General features: G+C 41.2%; 1 protein-coding gene across 1 annotated transcript; it reads right to left on the bottom strand.

Moving 5' to 3' along the window:
* Positions 1-9,565: 9,565 nt before the first annotated feature.
* LOC110498147 (heterogeneous nuclear ribonucleoprotein R) lies at positions 9,566-19,051 on the bottom strand. The gene is made up of 11 exons (XM_021574755.2): positions 18,887-19,051; positions 15,866-16,023; positions 14,407-14,525; positions 14,200-14,307; positions 13,409-13,522; positions 12,639-12,818; positions 12,303-12,438; positions 11,693-11,898; positions 11,340-11,489; positions 11,108-11,229; positions 9,566-10,980 (listed from the first exon to the last, which is right to left on the bottom strand). The coding sequence occupies exons 2-11, from the start codon at positions 16,017-16,019 to the stop codon at positions 10,371-10,373; spliced, it is 1,899 nt and encodes a 632-aa protein (XP_021430430.1). The 5' UTR covers positions 16,020-16,023; positions 18,887-19,051; the 3' UTR covers positions 9,566-10,370.
* Between the last annotated feature and the right edge of the window lie 425 nt (positions 19,052-19,476).

Raw genomic sequence — 19,476 nt, 5'->3', positions numbered from 1 at the left:
ATGGTGCCAATTTCTGTACACAGGATCCGAGTCTCCAGAGGCCTGTCCGTTCCCCTGGTAGTGGCTTCATTCGCACCGTTTCACCCACCCTGAGCTCAGGTAAGTCTTTTGTTGATTTGTTATAGATGAACTTGGAGACCTGTCTTCTGTGAAGTAGCTTCAACAGCACATCTGTCACCACACATGGCTTCAAGAGAGTGCTGGCTACTGGCAGAGCTGCCAGTAGCCAGTGTCATGAGGCGCTATCCATGCCTTCTGTCGGGTTATTGTCGGGTTATTGCGCCACTGCAGGATTGCTTTCCAGGCATCTTTGCCCTATCGCAGAGCTTTTTTGCAGAGGTTCTTTGCGATTTTGAATGCCGACTCCGCCTTCCCATTAGGTTTTGGGTGTCGTGGTGATGAGGTGACGTGCTCGAATTCCCATTCTGCAGCAAATTCTCAGAACTCAAATTCAGAGAATTGGGGTCCATTATCTGAAATTACCCTATCTGGATGACTATAACTGGCAAACTGAGCCTTGCAGCGTTTGATCGTTGTCTCTGCTGTTGTCTCTGCTTGAGGTTGTAGTTTTGTAGGGCCAGTAGCATGCTCTGCAGTCATATCAGGGCATTCAGGAGAGGCTTGCTGAATATAGCAATAAGGGGCTTGTGATCTGTCTCCGTGGTAATGTTGTCGCTCCCGTACAGGTAGTGGTGGAAGCGTTGGCTTGCAAACACAATGCTGAGGCACTCCTTCTCTATCTGGGCATAGTTCTGCTCTGTTGGAGTGAGTGCCCTAGGGGTGAATGCCACAGGCTGGCCCTCCTGCTTGCCTCATAATATATAGTAAAATGTTCAGGTTCCAAACAATTAACTATATGTTTTCAAAATGCATACTGCCTCCAGCTCATTGCAAAGTGGTGTGTGACACATTGATGAATTTCCAAGACAGCGTTCACTTTCTCAGGATCCGCCTTCAATCCGGTGGAGGACAAGATGTGCCCATGAAAGCGGATCTCTGGCACTTTAAACTGAAGCTTTCTTTTATGCTTAGTCTGCATCTGTCCATCAGGGCCAGCAGCTTGGCGTCATGGTCACATTCTGCCTCCTCCTCACTGTCGTCATAGCTCACTACGAGGATATCAATCTGCCATGGGTTCCACGCCACTGAGTCCCACCAACAGCTCGTGCTATTTCCGCTGATACACCTCTGGAGCCACGGAGACACCAAACGGGAACTTCAACCACCTCTGCCAGCCCCAGGGTGTCCAAAAGGCAGTCATGTAGCTGCTGGGCTCGTTGAGCTTGTACTGCAGGAAGGCATCTCTGGCGTCCAAGAGCGTGAAGACTCTGGCCTTCGGGAGCTTGTAAAGAACATCCTCCAACGTGGGCATAATGTAATGTGAACGTCGCAGCCCGATTACCTTTTTCAGGAGTAGTGCCATTTGACCATTAACCATGATTACCTAATGGATAATCATGGTTAATGGTTCATCTATGTTTTTACAGTTCCTGAAACATGTCAATGACCTTATGCCTGGCCTCTACTGCAGTGCTTAGCCACCCACTCAGTTACCAGGGACCTATTCTGCCACATCCCAAGGAAAGGAGAGAGAACCACCCCTCCTTAAATCTATAGCCATCGACTATGATACACGCTAAGAAAAAAAGAACGTAAAATGGTTCTTCGGTAGACCCTACAGTAGAACCCTTTAAAGAATCCATTTTTGGTTCCAGGTAGAACCCTTTTGGTTCTAGGTAGAACCCTAACCTGGAAACAAAAAGGGTTATCCAATGGAGACAGCCAAAGAAGCCTTTTGGTTCTAGGTAGAACAGCCAAAGAACCCTTTTGGTTCTAGGTAGAACAGCCAAAGAACCCTTTTGGTTCTAGGTAGAACAGCCAAAGAACCCTTTTGGTTCTAGGTAGAACAGCCAAAGAACCCTTTTTGAAGCCTTTTTTCTACTGTAATCTGATCTTCAATGTGGACAGAGGAGAAAGGGCCTTTGCTATCACTCGTGTGCACACTAGTGCAGTTGCTAAGTTAAATGTGAGCAGTTGAGACATTTAACATAGACAATGAGACATTTTTTGTAGATTCTGACTGTTAAATATACAGCATTTTACCGTGCGTTACTGTTCTGTGGTGTCTTGCATGTCTACATTATGCCAATAGGTAATTTATTGTCTTCTTTTTTTATGCTTACAGTGTCATGAAAAGCCAGAAAACTCAGGAGGTTGATTTGTTGTGGGCCCTCTGGACTGCCGTGATAAAGCTGATTCTCTTCACAGCAGATCTGACTCATTGCACCACTCTTGAAGAAGGCCACTACGCTCACGTTCGCCTTCTGTGCTCAGAGATCCTTGATGAGGATCTACCCCATCATACCATTCATCATTAATACAAAAAGCAATGGGCCTTTATATACTCTGTGTCCCAGTCTTTCTATGCATGTAATGTCTGTGGGAGAATCTTGAAACAATTACTGTATGCAGATGTGCAAAATATTGTGATGTAGATTTGTTTTTGCCATTGCTTGATCTAATGGGGGCGGCAGGTAGCCTAGTGGTTAGAGCGTTGAGCCAGTAGCCAAAAGGTTGCTGGATCAAATCCCCGAGGTTACAAGGTAAAACTCTGTCTTTCTGCCCCTGAACAAAGTAGTTAACACACTGTAGGCCGTCATTGTAAATAAAAATTTGTTCTTAACTGACTTGCCTAGTTAAGAATATGTTGCAGATTTCAACTTTCATTGGTGCATATGGAAACAAATAGAAAGGTAACAAACAATGTATTCAATTTCCAACTTTATCCTCTGCAATACTTTTTTTGCAGCAGGTGGGCATTATCAGGTTATGATGAGGTCTTAACTATGACCACATAATATATAATATAGTGGACAGAGTTAACAATTATGGAAATAATTATCGCCAACTGCTCGCATGGTGGTCAGAAAAAATATAGAATATTCTGGTCAGTAAAAAGTTGTTCAAAAAACAACGTCCATTTCAACCAGTTTGTGACCAGAAGAAGACGTCTTTTCAACCAAGTTTTGCCCACTGGGTGGTCTTTTGAACATTTTAGTGTCTATAGCTCCTATGATATAAATGGAGCTATGGATTTGCTATGACAGCAAAATTCTGATTTTTTCTCTCAACTCCATAAGAGGAAAAGTGAAGTTATATTAATAAATATTCAATTAGCTACTGGGCATTGACTTGAATTTTTTTTTACAAAACATAGAGCAACAAATTGAATTCCAGAGAATCATAGAGCAACGAATTGAATTCCAGAGAATCATAGAGCAACGAATTGAATTCCAGAGAATCATAGAGCAACGAATTGAATTCCAGAGATTCATAGAGCAACGAATTGAATTCCAGAGAATCATAGAGCAATGAATTGAATTCCAAAGAATCATAGAGCAACGAATTGAATTCCAGAGAATCATAGAGCAACAAATTGAATTCCAGAGATTCATAGAGCAACGAATTGAATTCCATAGAATCACAGAGCAACAAATTGAATTCCAGAGAATCATAGAGCAACGAATTGAATTCCAGAGAATCATAGAGCAACAAATTGAATTCCAGAGAATCATAGAGCAACAAATTGAATTCCAGAGAATCATAGAGCAACAAATTGAATTCCAGAGAATCATAGAGCAATGAATTGAATTCCAGAGAATCATAGAGCAACAAATTGAATTCCAGAGAATCATAGAGCAACGAATTGAATTCCAGAGAATCATAGAGCAACGAATTGAATTCCAGAGAATCATAGAGCAACGAATTGAATTCCAGAGAATCATAGAGCAACGAATTGAATTCCAGAGAATCATAGAGCAACAAATTGAATTCCAGAGAGAAAAAACTCCAACACTGGGAGCTGATATGCAATTGGAGTAAGCTCTAAGAGCTTCAAGCTCGAACCCAAAGCATTTATAATGGGGTCTGTAGTGCTTTAGACTAGAGACAGAGCTCGAACCCAAAGCATTTATAATGGGATCTGTAGTTCTTTAGACTAGAGACAGAGCTCGAACCCAAAGCATTTATAATGGGGTTTGTAGTTCTTTAAACTAGAGACAGAGCTCAAACCCAAAGCATTTATAATGGGGTTTGTAGTTCTTTAGACTAGAGACAGAGCTCAAACCAAAAGCATTTATAATGGGGTTTGTAGTTCTTTAGACTAGAGACAGAGCTCGAACCCAAAGCATTTATAATGGGATCTGTAGTTCTTTAGACTAGAGACAGAGCTCGAACCCAAAGCATTTATAATGGGGTTTGTAGTTCTTTAAACTAGAGACAGAGCTCAAACCCAAAGCATTTATAATGGGGTTTGTAGTTCTTTAGACTAGAGACAGAGCTCAAACCAAAAGCATTTATAATGGGGTTTGTAGTTCTTTAGACTAGAGACAGAGCTCAAACCAAAAGCATTTATGATGGGGTTTGTAGTTCTTTAGACTAGAGACAGAGCTCAAACCAAAAGCATTTATAATGGGGTCTGTAGTGCTTTAGACTAGAGACAGAGCTCGAACCCAAAGCATTTATAATGGGATCTGTAGTTCTTTAGACTAGAGACAGAGCTCGAACCCAAAGCATTTATAATGGGGTTTGTAGTTCTTTAAACTAGAGACAGAGCTCAAACCCAAAGCATTTATAATGGGGTTTGTAGTTCTTTAGACTAGAGACAGAGCTCAAACCAAAAGCATTTATAATGGGGTTTGTAGTTCTTTAGACTAGAGACAGAGCTCAAACCAAAAGCATTTATGATGGGGTCTGTAGTGCTTTAGACTAGAGACAGAGCTCTTGTTTTCACCTCTAAAAGGTCATTGCCACAGGCAGCTATTTTTGCTAATCCCTTACAACACATTACATTCGATAAAAGTAGTGTTTAGAGTAAGTTTCTGTAAACTAAGGCTTTTGATAATGAACAGAATTACTATTTTTGGTATTCTGAATCGTATACTGTATTCTTTCTCCAAGTAACTCAACATTTCTTCCAACTCCAAAGTTAACTTCTCTAACTGTGTATTGAGGGATACAGTACTTTTCACTCTACCTAAACTCACCCAGACACTGACGTTTTCTTTCCGCATCTTAATCCCCACAGGGATTTGGTGAGACCTGAATCAGAGGGAGAGAAAGACAGTGAAAGAGAACAATGGTTTGGGAAGAAAACATCCTAAACTTACCCCGTAGTCCTTACAGCTGCCTCTGTCTGGGAGCCCCACCTAGCAAGTCCACATCGTGACAAGACTGGGTCGGGGCCACCTCGGACACGCACCCTGATAGATAAGCCAGGTGACAAAAGCAAGGAGTTAAAATACGATAGAGAAGTACCTACATCACTCCTCCTGGAAGTCATCTGAAATTAATCAGATTCTTTTGTTGATTCCTTTTTGTTTTTTGGAACCACAGGGTTGAGAATTAAAACGGTTTGGTCGTGAATTTCTAAAGTTAGGTGTAGCTAGTGCATTGGCACCATTTGGTTGTTGAATCTTTTGTAGCATGGTAATAATCTTGTATTTGGCTTCTGGTTGAGTGATCATTTGGTTCTAATTGCAAAATTGCATTGCATTGCAAATTGAGCATAAAATATATATTCTGTATATGATGTTATCCAGTGTTTATCAATTCATTTGAAATTAGCAACATTCGGATCCTTATTCAGAGATAAGGGTGCTTGTGTGAGCCAAAGTTTGATGAATTTACATAGGACTTCCATTTCATAGTCATATACAGCATCAACAAGACAACTCTCACATACAAGAGATAACAGGGCAAAATACATGTGGAACAATATACAGTACCAGTCAAAAGTTTGGACACACCTACTCATTCAACGGTTTTTCTTTCTACATTGTGGAATAATAGTGAAGACATCAAAACTATGAAATAACTCATATGGAATCATTGTAGTAAGCAATATATTTTTAATTTTGTAGTAGTAAGCAATATATTTTTATTTTTTATAATATATTTTTGATTCTTCAAAGTAGCCTTGACAACAGCTTTGCACAGTCTTGGCATTCTCTCAACCAGCTTCAAGAGGAATGCTTTTCCAAGTCTTGAAGGAGTTCTCACATATGCTGAGCACTTGTTGGCTGCTTTTCCTTCACTCTGCGGTCCAACTCATCCCAAACCATCTCAATTGGGTTGAGGTCGGGTGATTGTGGAGGCCAGATCATCTGATGCAGCACTCCATCTCTCTCCTTCTTGGTCAAATAGCCCTTACACAGCCTGGAGGTGTGTTGGATAATTTCCTGCTGAAAATCAAATGATAGTCCAACTAAACCCAAACCAGATGAGATGCCGTAATGCTGCAGAATGCTGTGGTAGCCATGCTGGTTAGTGTGCCTTGAATTCTAAATAAATCACAGACAGTGTCACCAGCAAAGCACCTCCACGCTTCACGGTGGGAACCACACATGCGGAGATCATTGGAACCAAAAATCTCAAATTTGGACTCATCAGACCAAAGGACAGATTTCCACCGGTCTAATGTCCATTGCTCGTGTTTCTTGGTCCAAGCAAGTCTCTTGTTCTTATTGGTGTCGTTTATTAATGGTTTCTTTGCAGCAATTTGACCATAAAGGCCTGATTCACGCAATCTCCTCTGAACAGTTGATGTTGAGATGTGTCTGATACTTGAACTCTGTGAAGCATTTATTTGGGCTGCAATCTGAGGTGCAGATAACTCTAATGAACTAATCCTCTGCAGCAGAGGTAACTCTGGGTCTTCCTTTCCTGTGGTGGTCCTCATGAGAGCCAGTTTCATCATAGCACTTGATGGTTTTTGAAAAAACTTGAAGAAACTTTCAAGGTTCTTGATATTTTCCGCAATGACTGACCTTCATGTCTTAAAGTAATGATGAACTGTCGTTTCTCTTTACTTATTTGAGCTGTCCTTGACATACTATAGACTTGGTCTTTTACTAAATAGGGCTATCTTTTGTATACCATGTCACAACAAAACTAATTGGCTCAAATGCATTAAGAATGAACAATTCCATAAATGTACTTTTAACAAGGCACACTTGTTAAAATACATTTTGATTTGTTTAACACTTTTTTTGGTTACTACATGATTTCATATGTGTTATTTCATAGTGTCGATGACTTCACTATTATTCTACAATGTAGAAAAAAGTACAAATAATGAAAAACCCTTGAATGAGTGGGTGTGTCCAAACTTTTGACTGGTACTCTATAGGTATACAAATTTCACATAAAAATGCCTGGGGCCATATGTGTGCAGGGACCATCATGTATTTCTTTTAGCATAAGATAACACTTGCGCAGACGCACATTAGGGTACGGGTCAAAACTATACGATACGGAACGGTGGAGGGCTGATATGTCAGGAATAACACTGAGTAAAAATTCAAAGCCCACTCCAGGATATGACTCAGGATATGAGAGTAGCCTGAGATCTCCATTGAAAAGATAAATAAATAAGCATATCCAATAGATTGCCTCACAGTTGAATCAAACAGCAAAAGGTACAGCAACAGGATTTACTCTGGGGTTGGGTACGGTCAGATACTTAGCTACTTTTCATTTTACTTTTGAAATGTATTAGCATTGCTGGCTGTGAATGAGAGGACGTGAGTATCCAGCCTGGAGCGCTGTAAGCTGGATAATCAATTATAATAAATGTATTATGTAATATATAATACATTTCATTTTTGAACATTCAACTCTATATTAATAATGAACAGAATGTGATTATATTATCACAGTGGGCTCTCTTATAAAAGTCGACCATCAACTGTATTAGGACAAAAAAACTCATACCAGACGCCATTGTATTGAAAACACTAACACATCAAATATCACTCACTATTCACTAAACTCCAACATGGTGATAAACACTAGACAAGTGGTCCTATTCTAAACAAAACCTGTTCTGTCTATAATACAACAGTAACTGGCTTTATTCCGTCCAGCTAAATCAGCATGGAACTCTGTGCCCGATAGTCTGTCAGAAAACAGCTATCTGATCAGGGAAGTAATGTGAGTGTATAAACAGATGACTTAGGGGGGGATTGTTGGTTCAACTCCAAGGCGAATTGTAATTTCTGTGCCCTTAAACTGATTATGTTTGGCAAATTTGAATAGATGTATATCTGAATAAGCCCGAGACAGGGTGCCAGAGTAGAGACAATGAACAGCGATCATAAAGTCCATATGTACTTCCAAAGATCCATTATGGGGCAACAGTATCCAATCTGTCAGTACAAACAGACTAGCCAATCGTGTGGTCCTTCCACGAGACGTTCAGTAGACATAAGATTCCAATTGCATTAGTCCTCCAGATTCCAAATGGTGAGCAGGAAAACATTTATCTCTATCTTCAGATTTGTTTTGCCAAATTTAGACATGAGCATTTGGAACATGAGGCCATGATAGGTCTATAAAGCAGGATTGTCCCAAGTGCAGGAACGTAGTTGAATGTTGGCTTTAATTCACTCTTTTCAGGTGAACCCAAACAAAAAAATGGCTGACGCAGCACTTACACATAATCACAGGATAGTCTGTCTTTTTCATCTGCTATGAATCTCATTCAGGATGGCAGTGAGCTTTTGACGTTCAACAATCAAGTGATATGCTAATACAGCATATACACACAGACTGATCCTTTTTCATCTGCCCCCTTTTTGTTTTTGTTAAGGACAGCAGTGAACTTTTGACTTTCAACAAAAGGTGACACCTAATCTGCATAACCTGTACCTACAATATGTCTTTGGTCTCTGGCAAGGTAGCCTAATAAAGGCAGCGCTAGTTTGGGGAAGCTTTGTGACTGTAGTCCTCATACGAGGAGAGCGCTATTTTCTATGTTCTGCTCAGTAAACACACCACTGCATATCTGTGTTCACGCATAAACCTCTAAGTATTTTCCATTCACCTTACCACAATTTATTTTACTAGAGGTGTTTACCAGAAAACTAATTTAGTCATTTTCAACATGAGTTAACATCAGATACCAGCTGATGTAATAAAACGGGTGCATTATTTTACTGAGCAAAACAAGTGAAGTGGGCTGAGGCCCCTCAGCAGAGGAGAGTAGCGCCAGTTTAGCGGTGAAGAGGTAAACCAGGCTCACCCTTCTTTGGGGAAGAACACAGCAGAGAATAGATGTGTTCCTCACTCACTCAACCCGCTGCCGTTCTCGCGTCTTCACCTGGGGTAATTCGGAATAAAAGGAGAAACTTAAACAAACAAAACACAAAATAAAACTGTTAAGTTGTAATAAAATGGGAGAGTAGCTAAATAAGAAATCAAAAGGATAAAAAAAATATCTGAAAAATATGCTGTACTATTTACATTGCCGGGAAATGGAGGGGCCAGGAAATAGCACATTTGCGTGAATTGCCAGGTGTACGGTGTAAATGTTTTGATGTCACTTTACACTATTTGGTGTAAAGATGCCCAAATTGGAATAGCAAAACATCAGTCAAATAACTATATGATCTTAATAAAAGCAGTTGCTTTGTGTCTTTCATAAAAAAATTCAGATCACTCACATTCAAGGCCAAACATGGAGGTCAAAATTAGTCTAATCATGACACGACTTGACACAACTGAATTTGAAATTGCTGATAATTGAATGAAGTATGGTTGAGTTTTATTGAAATGTAACAAGAACATTTTTATAAATACAAACACATCAAAGAGCAAATTGTCTTGGCGATTAAGGTTTTGCCAGACCCATTATCTAAAAGGGCAAATTTGAGAGAGCTGTAGTAATACGTTTAGAAAAACACAGTTTGTCTACTTCTACGAATGCTTAACATACAACTTTTACGTAACTATTCCGGTACATGAAAAAGTGCAATTTTCCTCTCCTTTTTCCCCCACCTCTGCAACAAAACTGAAAATAAAGCTTTCAGTTTAAAGCCTTTATGTACAAGCAAAGTCCTATGCCTACCTATCAGAAATCTGGGAGGGAAAATGTCCAATGGGGAGAGGGGTCTGGGAATGGGTTGCTGGCCAGTCACTGAACGATTCTCATGATTGCAAATGCTTTCTCAAAGAATTTTTCTCTTCTCTTTTTTTATGATCGTCCAATTTTTCCTGTAAATGCCAGCTTAAAAAAGCTAAACAAAAAAATCTTAAATTTAAAAAAATAATAAAATAATGGTAAAAAATGTCCCAAGTAGCCACAAGCAAAGCAAAAAAGGATTAGCACAAATTATTAAGCAAGCTTATGTATGTACATTCATATTTTGCTCCATATTGGTACTGTAGTGCAACAAATCCATATTTCTAATGTTATTTATGCATTTTGATTCATTTTTTATTTTGTTTCTATTTCTTTTGAATGTGAAGGGTGATATATACACACAGCCAATCAAAGGTTGCTGTCAAAGCCCAATCCGTTCATGTTTTGTCTACTTCCATTGGTGCCCATAAGAATCTTGGTAAAACTCCTGGTTGTCATTATTGTAACCATAGTTACCAGAGTAGTCGCCACCTTGTTGCAGGGGTTGCTGGGCAATGGGTTGGGAGCCCCAGTTCTGGTTGTTGGTCTGCCGGCGCTTGGAGTCCGGTTGGTTGTAACCGTCAGCCTTCCTCTTCCCGCCCAAGTTGTCCCCGCGGTTTCCCCTGGCCCCTCTGATGCCGCGGCCCCTCTGCTGGGGCGGACCTCCCCGGCTCCCACGGCTTCCCCTCGGTACACCCATAGGAGCCCCCCTTTGGACGTAGCCACCTCTGCCACGAGGGGGTGGTGCTCCTCGGCCTCTAGGGGGAGGGGGGGCACCTCGACTCACCCTGCCCCCCCTTCCTCTCGGCACGTAGACATCATCGTATCCCCCGTAGTAAGGGTCGTCGTAGCCACCTCGGTAGTCATGGTAGTCGTAACCACCCCCGTAGTAATCATCGTAGTAGTCCTCGTAACCGTAGTAGTCTGGAGGGTAGGCATAGCCACCTCTCCCACCTCGGCCCCTGCCTCGCATGGGAGGCGGCATGCGTGGAGCAGGATAATAGTAGTAATCATCATATCTGTGACAACAACAAAGCAAACGGGGACATACGAAATAAGACAAATGGCAAAAAAATATCATAATACAGTCATACCAGCCACTCCAAGCGGACTGGGCGTGGCTAGGTGCGGTCAACCTCTACTCACCCTGTGGTCCTAGTTGGCTGTCTCTGGGCCTGCCGCTCTTTCCTCTTCCTGTCCGGAGGCTTTGCCAGAACAATCTCTATCTCCTCGCCTTCCAATTCTTTGCCATTCATTTGTTGCATTGCCTAAACAGTGATGGGTTTCCCCAAGTGACTATCCCAGAGATTCTCTACAAGCACAAGGCAAACACATAGCATGCATACTCCAAGGAGGTGTAGAAGACGCCAGTACTCACCTTCACGGCAGCATCTCTGTCCTCAAAGTGCACAAAGGCATAGTCTTTCAGCTTCTTGACCCGCTCCAACTTCCCAAACTGGGAGAACGTTTTCTCTAGGAGCTCCTCTGTCACCGGTGTGGCCAGGTTCCTCACAAACAGCACCTTTACCTGGTGGAAGACCAACACAGTGAGTTTAGAAGTTGTTCTCTGGCATAGAACGGCCCGTTCTCTCAATGTAATGTTTCTACATGAAAGATATCTGGGTATTTCCTCTACTCCCCAGTATCTGTGATTTAACATCCTTTGCTGTAGTCAGACACTAGCTTGACGGAGGGGGGGGGGGGGGGGGGGGGGGGTCTTCAGGACCTTACCTTTGCCATAATCTCTGGGTCCGGTTCGTCTACTGGATCTGCCCACTCAACAGTAACAGGGTTCCCCCACACCTTCACCTTGCCACTCATGAGGCGGCGACGGGCCTGGGCCGCAGTTTTGTGGTCCTCGTATTCTAAGAAGCAGAAGCCACGGTTCTTCTTTTTATCATCTGGCTGGTGGTAGAGTATCACCTCCACGAGGCCCTCTGGTGGAGGCACACATACGCGCATGGTCAAAAAGAATCACAGGAAAGGCCTCCATTACACTGATTATATAATATGAGTGTAATATGATAGACAAGGACATGAGGTCACCGGTAAGAATAGATTCATGAAATCATTTGGGATGAATGTAAGAACACACAGGGCTGCACCAACTAATATACGGTATGAAGATAGGGAACGAATAGCAGATCTTTATATCTAGGTGGGGTAGCCAGGTATTCAAGCATGAATCAGATAACTTAAAAACTTGTTGAAAATCTCTATGAAAGTATGTAAGAATCTCCAATTTCCTTGTACTTGTCAGCCGATGTTTCAAATATAAACCCGTATTTAAATTGAGGGCACCAAAAAATATGATATAACAATGGTACTGATTTTCTCTAACCTGTGACTTTGCTGAAATCTTCCAATATGCTTTCTCTTGTCTTGTTCTTTGGAATTGACCCAACAAACAGCCGATTGTTTGCGACAGAGATGCAGACACCCAGGTATTTGCCCGACCGGATTTCATAATTATCACACTAGAACAAAAATATAAACAAAAAGTGTTCTCCAAATTGACCCCGACACAGATAAGTCATGCAGTTACACTTCCCAGATAACTCTGGCATGATGAAACACAGTGACCAACCTGTCTACAACGTTCATGGCTAGCGAAGCAAACACCATAAATTACCAAGTCATGCTCTTTACTTGTGGCGATTAAAAGGGGAAATCTTACAAGCTTGACGGCCTCTAGGGCAGCATCTTTATTGCAGAAGGTGATGAAGGCATATCCTCTGTTCTGACCCGAAAGGAGGGGGTCCATCATTAGACGCAGGTCCCAAATGGGCCCGGCTTTCTCAAACAGAGGCACCAGCTCATCCTCATACAAGTCTCTGGGGATCTTGCCAACAAATACCTGCATTGATAAGATCAAATTGGCAAATTACAAGCATACTGTGTAGCTTTGATTGTATTCAATGCATTTTTGACTTGGACAAGATGGAGCACTCTAGGAACTTAAGAGGTCGATTTGTGAAAAGGCATATTAGATAATATCATAACTTTAAAGGCTGAGTTAGATGTTTCAGAAGCTTGTAGATTCATTACTTACCAACAACAGCTGCAAATCCCAATAAAACTACATCACGTTTTAAAGTTGACTTTCCTTCCTTTGTCTACCTATACTAAAAATGTTGTGGTTCAAAGTGAGGTATTTATTTAGTTCCAATAGCACCAATGTTTGCTAGCAAGTTTCTAACTGCATTGTGGCATTAACTAACCATTAATTATTTACATATAACAGATTTTAATTTGCATATATTTGTGGACGAAAATCGGACTTATTCCACCTTAAAAATGTTGAACCATAATAAAATTGCATTCATTTCCATAAGGTTGCGAATGTTTTTTTCAACAGCCCAAAATTGAGAGGAGGACACCTCCTTAACAGCCAATAACCTGCATGAGAAGACTGACAGACAATAGAAAATAGGTTGTGCTTCTTGCCTCTGTTCCGATTCCAGGCTGGGCCCCTGAGTACACCTCGTCAGGTGGAGGCCCCCCATACTTCCTCTGTCCTGTGGTGACGTCCAAAGTGTAACCTGTTCTTTCCAGAAGAGCCTAAACAGTATCAACGACAGATACATTCTCTCAGAGACCTTTAGAGCCTAAACAGTATCAACCACAGATACATTCTCTCAGAGACCTTTAGAGCCTAAACAGTATCAACGACAGATACATTCTCTCAGAGACCTTTAGAGCCTAAACAGTATCAACGACAGATACATTCTCTCAGAGACCTTTAGAGTCTAAACAGTATCAACCACAGATACATTCACTCAGAGACCTTTAGAGTCTAAACAGTATGAACCACAGATACATTCACTCAGAGACCTTTAGAGTCTAAACAGTATGAACCACAGATACATTCACTCAGAGACCTTTAGAGTCTAAACAGTATGAACCACAGATACATTCACTCAGAGACCTTTAGAGTCTAAACAGTATGAACCACAGATACATTCACTCAGAGACCTTTAGAGTCTAAACAGTATCAACCACAGATACATTCACTCAGAGACCTTTAGAGTCTAAACAGTATCAACCACAGATACATTCACTCAGAGACCTTTAGAGTCTAAACAGTATCAACCACAGATACATTCACTCAGAGACCTTTAGAGTCTAAACAGTATGAACCACAGATACATTCACTCAGACCTTTAGTCCATATGTCCATCATTGTTAAAACATAAGCTTATGGAACTTAATGAGAAAAGAAGAAACAATCTGTTCACCTTTATCTTAGTCTCATCAGGACCCTTTGTGGATTCTTGAACTTTACTTCCTTGCTTTTCTCGCTGTCGGTATGTCTTCATCACACCACAGAGAAATGCACTTTTGTTCTGAGAGAGGACCAATAGCGTTTAGTGTAAATCACTTGTATACCTTGTTGTGTCTTTGTATGACTACTCTTGAGCGACAGTGTGGACAGGACCACTCACCTGCACATGTGACAGGTCACTCTCCCTGAACTGCTGTAACACTGACAGGGCTCCCTCCTCATTGAACTCCCTCAGGGCGTCGATGGCTCTCTCGTCCAGGTCAGCGTAAGCCACCAGTCCTGGGATGCACACACACAACCACACAACACACAGACAGAGAGAGAGAGAGAGAGAGAGAGAGAGAGAGAGAGAGAGAGAGAGAGAGAGAGAGAGAGAGAATTCTATTTAGGCGGAGTCTGCGGATCCGTAGGTAATCGCCATGCCCCCTTGTTTTTTTTGCCCTGAGAGCTGAAGATCCAATGTATGTTCTTTCGCATGTATTAATTTACGGACACATTTTTTTTTTAAAACATAGTTGCTGCTCAACCTCAACCTCCCCCTTCACATTTCTCTCTTTACCCACCCTCTTATGAACCCTCAACCAATTTTATCTACATGATCATGTAGGCTACGTCTATGCCTCATATTTCTGAACATGCGGCTATTAGAATGAACATAAAAAAATTAAATAAAAAGTAGGCTAATTTAGGGTGTAGGCTACAACCTTCTCTGTCTGTTGAAACTAAGGATAATGCCGTAGCACAAGCAGGGGCGCAGTTTACACAACGCATTGGGGCAAAACAATCTGCGTTTTAGTCACGCGTGTACATTTCTGATAATGTCATCTTTATAGTTATGCTTCCATAATGTAGCCTGAGAAGCTAAACAAAAATAACACTGCTACTTTGACTGCTTGTCTGCCCCCAGCTTTGCAAATGTTTGCAGTGATGGTGAAAAAAATAACATTAAATCGCTATATAGACTGCGTGTCTGTGTCTTGCTCCTGGTTGAGATGCTGTCTAAATTGTCGCATGTACAGCCTCCTGAAAAAAGAACATGAAATCGTTACTTAGACTGCCTTTTTGTGTTGTGCTTATGTTTGCAATAGCCTACTGTTACAACAGACAAAATGTTTTGTTGTACAACAAGTCAATCATGTCTATTGTACAACATGTCCAAGTCTGTAGACTACACCAGGCAAAGATGTCCGATCATCGACGCGGAGAGGAAGGGGCAGCGGCAACATAAAAAAAATCTACATAGAGCATCCTGTACATGCGCAGGCCCTCTCTGACCTTTAGTTGTCGGGAAGAACGGTTCAGGAAAAGTCGGATCGGCAGCCACTCCGTTCTATTTATAGGGTCACAACTAAGTCACACATTCCTGGTGAGAGTCACTGAAACATGATGATGACGCCCGGGGGAGAGGGCTGTCTCTGTAAGTCACCATTACACTGCTATGAGCTCAACGCTCACTGGCTCCTTCACTCTACGTGATTTACATCATACCGCTGACCAAGGTGGAATCCTTTGGTTGATAGTCTTCATGAGCTTGCAGAAATATACATTATGATGTCTTAAGAAATAGCATGCAATGCAATCAAGAAGTAGTGAGAACAACCCCCGCCCTTTGCACTTACCAGTCTGAAATATCTTATCCAGGCTCTCCGCCACTTTCTGTGGAAGGCCTGCGTCTATGAGTGTCTGGTAGTTCTCTGTGTGTGTTACAGTTATGTCCATTGGTTCGTCTTCCTCCTTAACTGGAGCAGAACTGCCATTCACTTCAGCTGCCATTCTCCTTTGGGTCAAATGATGTGAATCAAAAGAGATACCAGGGGACTTAGACACCACATGAAGAAGCAGGCCTATACATCACCTATGCTGCGCATTCACAAACAATATGTAAGACATGATAATACAATACCAGCTACTCTACAATGAGTAGAATACTATTTACTGCCCAATTATGGATATGAACATGTTAGGTATTGGGTAAAATGCAACTGTGATGCAATAGGCCTATTTATTTGCCATTGCCACCTGACCCACCGTTAGCTAGCTAATGTCATCGTCATGCAAGAGTCCAATAAACCTCCACAGCAGGGGAAGAATTATCAAGCCTACGTCGACAGAAATTCAGTGGATACGTTTTTAAATGTGAATAATAGAAATACGGAAAATTCAGCTTGGTAAGTTAGCTAGCTAGCTGGCTATCTATCTACAGAGCATTGTTATAGAGCCAACCACTGATGTCTGACAGGGGGCACAGTACTGAAAAGCCACCAAGCAGCCATTCATACTCCTCCATTGTAAATTATTTTTTTTTTTTTAAATAATAGATTTTGGAAGCTATAAAGACGTGTTTATTAATGTCTACAGTCGTTTTTGCAAAGTATATTCTATTACAGACACCTTAATGCATATTTGTTTATTATATTATGTGAACTAAACAAATAAGTAAAAATAAAAAATATATATTTCAAGTAGGTTACTTTTAGTCAGTAGTTCTGAAAGTAGCACTCACGAGCCAAAAGTGGTCCCCAAAGTTGTGTACTACATCACATATGTGCACCGCAATATGTGCACCGTGTCATTGCTCTCTCACTCACTCTGATGTATGTGCATCTTGCTAGATGGCACTCAAATGGCGAGGGGCTGAAGCTCATTGGCTAGAACTCGAATTGCTAGGGGGCTGGCACACGTGGGGGGAAATGTAGGGAAATGGAGCAGAGATTTTGTGGCTAATGGGGAACATGCATAAAGATGGCAAAATTCAGATATGACGTCATTGGCCTTGTTCGAGAAGACCAAAACTGTAATGTATCATGGGCAAATTGTGATTGACTGACCTACAAATAACAATGTGTCATTATTTATGGTTCAAGGTTCTTTGTAGATCAGTCAGTCGAACAAGCTCATTGTCTTAGCACTATCTACTGAGTTTTTAAACTACTGCACACGATATGGTTCAACGTGCCAATAAATCAGCACAATCTACATTTTAGTTTTTCCAAATTTGCTGGTGTCTTGAAGCTAAAATTGAGATCATGTATACTCTAATGACCATACAAAAAAAGCGCAATGGAGAGAGCTATGTACAATACTGCTAATTTAGCAAAACGAGGAATTTGTGGTAAGTACATGGGAAACACCATCTTTATGCAACTCCGCTATTGAGGTAAAACAGTAATTCTGCTCATAGATTATGCACGCATGAACTACACATTGACACATCCAGACCAAAGCGGGTGGTTTAAAAAATACTTAGTAGTCGCCAAAGTTCCGGAGGATGTCTTTAAAACTTCTTTGTGATCGGTGTCCAGTCCAGGGAACAGTTGAGCTAATGTAGGCTAATGTGATTAGCATGAGGTTGTAATAACAAGAAAATTTCCCAGGACATAGACATATGGGCAGTCTTGATACAAAATTTTGAACAGAAATGCAATGGTTTATTAGATCAGTCTAAAACTTTGCACATACATTGCTACCATCTAGTGGCCAAAATCTAAATTGCAGCTGTGCTGGAATAACACATGGATTTTCTCTGCATTATCTTTTACCAGATCTATTGTGTTATATTCTCCTACATTCCTTTCACATTTCCACAAATTTCAAAGTGTTCCCTTTCAAATGGTTACAAGAATATGCATATCCCTGCTTCAGGGCCTGAGTTACAGGCAGTTAGATTTGGGTATGTAATTTTAGGCAAAAAATGTATCCTTAAGAGATTATAGTATTTTTTTTAAGGAGTACTAATGTTACTGTACCCAGAACAACAAATACTTAAATACATGTAATTTTGTCCTTGTAACATCTTACTGAACTACTGTGGAACTCAATTCATTCCTGTGGATGACTGCTGCTGAGGAGTACCAATATGGCAACCGGTGGCGTCAAAGCCTCTCATTGGCTATTACATTGCATCCGCAATACAGACTTTACACATCATTGGAGCCAACCAAGCAGGAGTTAAGTGCCAGTGTAATGTGATGTGTTATTTTACCCCCTAGCCAAACTGTCCATTGTATACTCTTTATATACACACACGTGTTCACCATATACCTTTATATTGATTTGCCAATAACGGTTGCATACTGTAAAACCACACACAAAAATGAGTGCCAGTGTCGACCAGACAGCCACCTGGATACTTTTTCGCGCGCTATATTACAAGTATGAGGTAATACACCATTCACGTGCTAGATTGCTAACCGAGATGCACTTCAATCTATGAAATTCAAGCACGATATTACAATAACGTTACTTTTAACTGAAAAGTGCGACAAGTAGCTAAGCTAGTCGGTTGAAATATATTTTGCATGTGGGAGGTACATCTGGCTAACGTTACTACTAGCTGGGTTGCACGATGCATGTCTGGCTGGTATGTCTGGGACGTGGGCTCGTCTGTAGTACACAAAGCTAAGCAGACCCGCCCCCCTCGACTGAGCATAATTGGCCATTCGCTTACATATGCAATTACAAATGAAGATCAAAAGGCATCGATTACATTCCATTTGATTTCAGGTGTTTCCCCCCCATGATTAACTAGCGTCCAACACTGGGGCCTAATCGCTCTAGCTAGTTGCTACAGTATCGCAATTTCAACAGCCCATTTTGCTAATCCTTCCCGATCATGAATAATAAAACCTGGAAGCACTTACCGCTCCACAAATCCCAGTATTTAAAAAAAAAAAAAGTTACAATTGTCACGAAATGCCAAATGTGAACAAAAGTGTCCCGAGAAATGTGATTCTTGTTTATTTGGGTTTGCACATCGGAGAATGACCGCTCTGGCGCTCGTTCACGCCCCTTTCTCGCGGTCAACCCGACCCTGCCAGCCGCGCGCACGCATTTGATCCACGGGGTTTCCGAAAGCATTTCACAAGGCGTTGAACAGGATTAACGCCATAGAAATATATTGTTACATTATTAACGCATTTAGCACTGACTAACAAGCACTTGTTACATGCTAAATGTGTCAGTTTTGACAAATATACAACCTGGACGTTGCTTCAATTGTAAATATAAACTGCATTTTGACGAGGAGTGCTTTCATTGTTTTCTAACTTTGATTGGAAGTAATACTGTTCATCTCTAGCAGTAGAGCGGCATCTCAAGATTCACTCATTTTTTTTCACCTTTATTTAACCAGGTAGGCTAGTTGAGAACAAGTTATCATTTACAACTGCGACCTGGCCAAGATAAAGCATAGCAGTGCTTGCACTCTATTTACATTTCCTTCTCAACTTCA

This window comes from Oncorhynchus mykiss, chromosome 19 (assembly GCF_013265735.2).
Source record: "Oncorhynchus mykiss isolate Arlee chromosome 19, USDA_OmykA_1.1, whole genome shotgun sequence".
Taxonomy (NCBI): Eukaryota; Metazoa; Chordata; class Actinopteri; order Salmoniformes; family Salmonidae; genus Oncorhynchus; species Oncorhynchus mykiss.
This window is presented reverse-complemented; position numbering and strand designations above follow the sequence as displayed.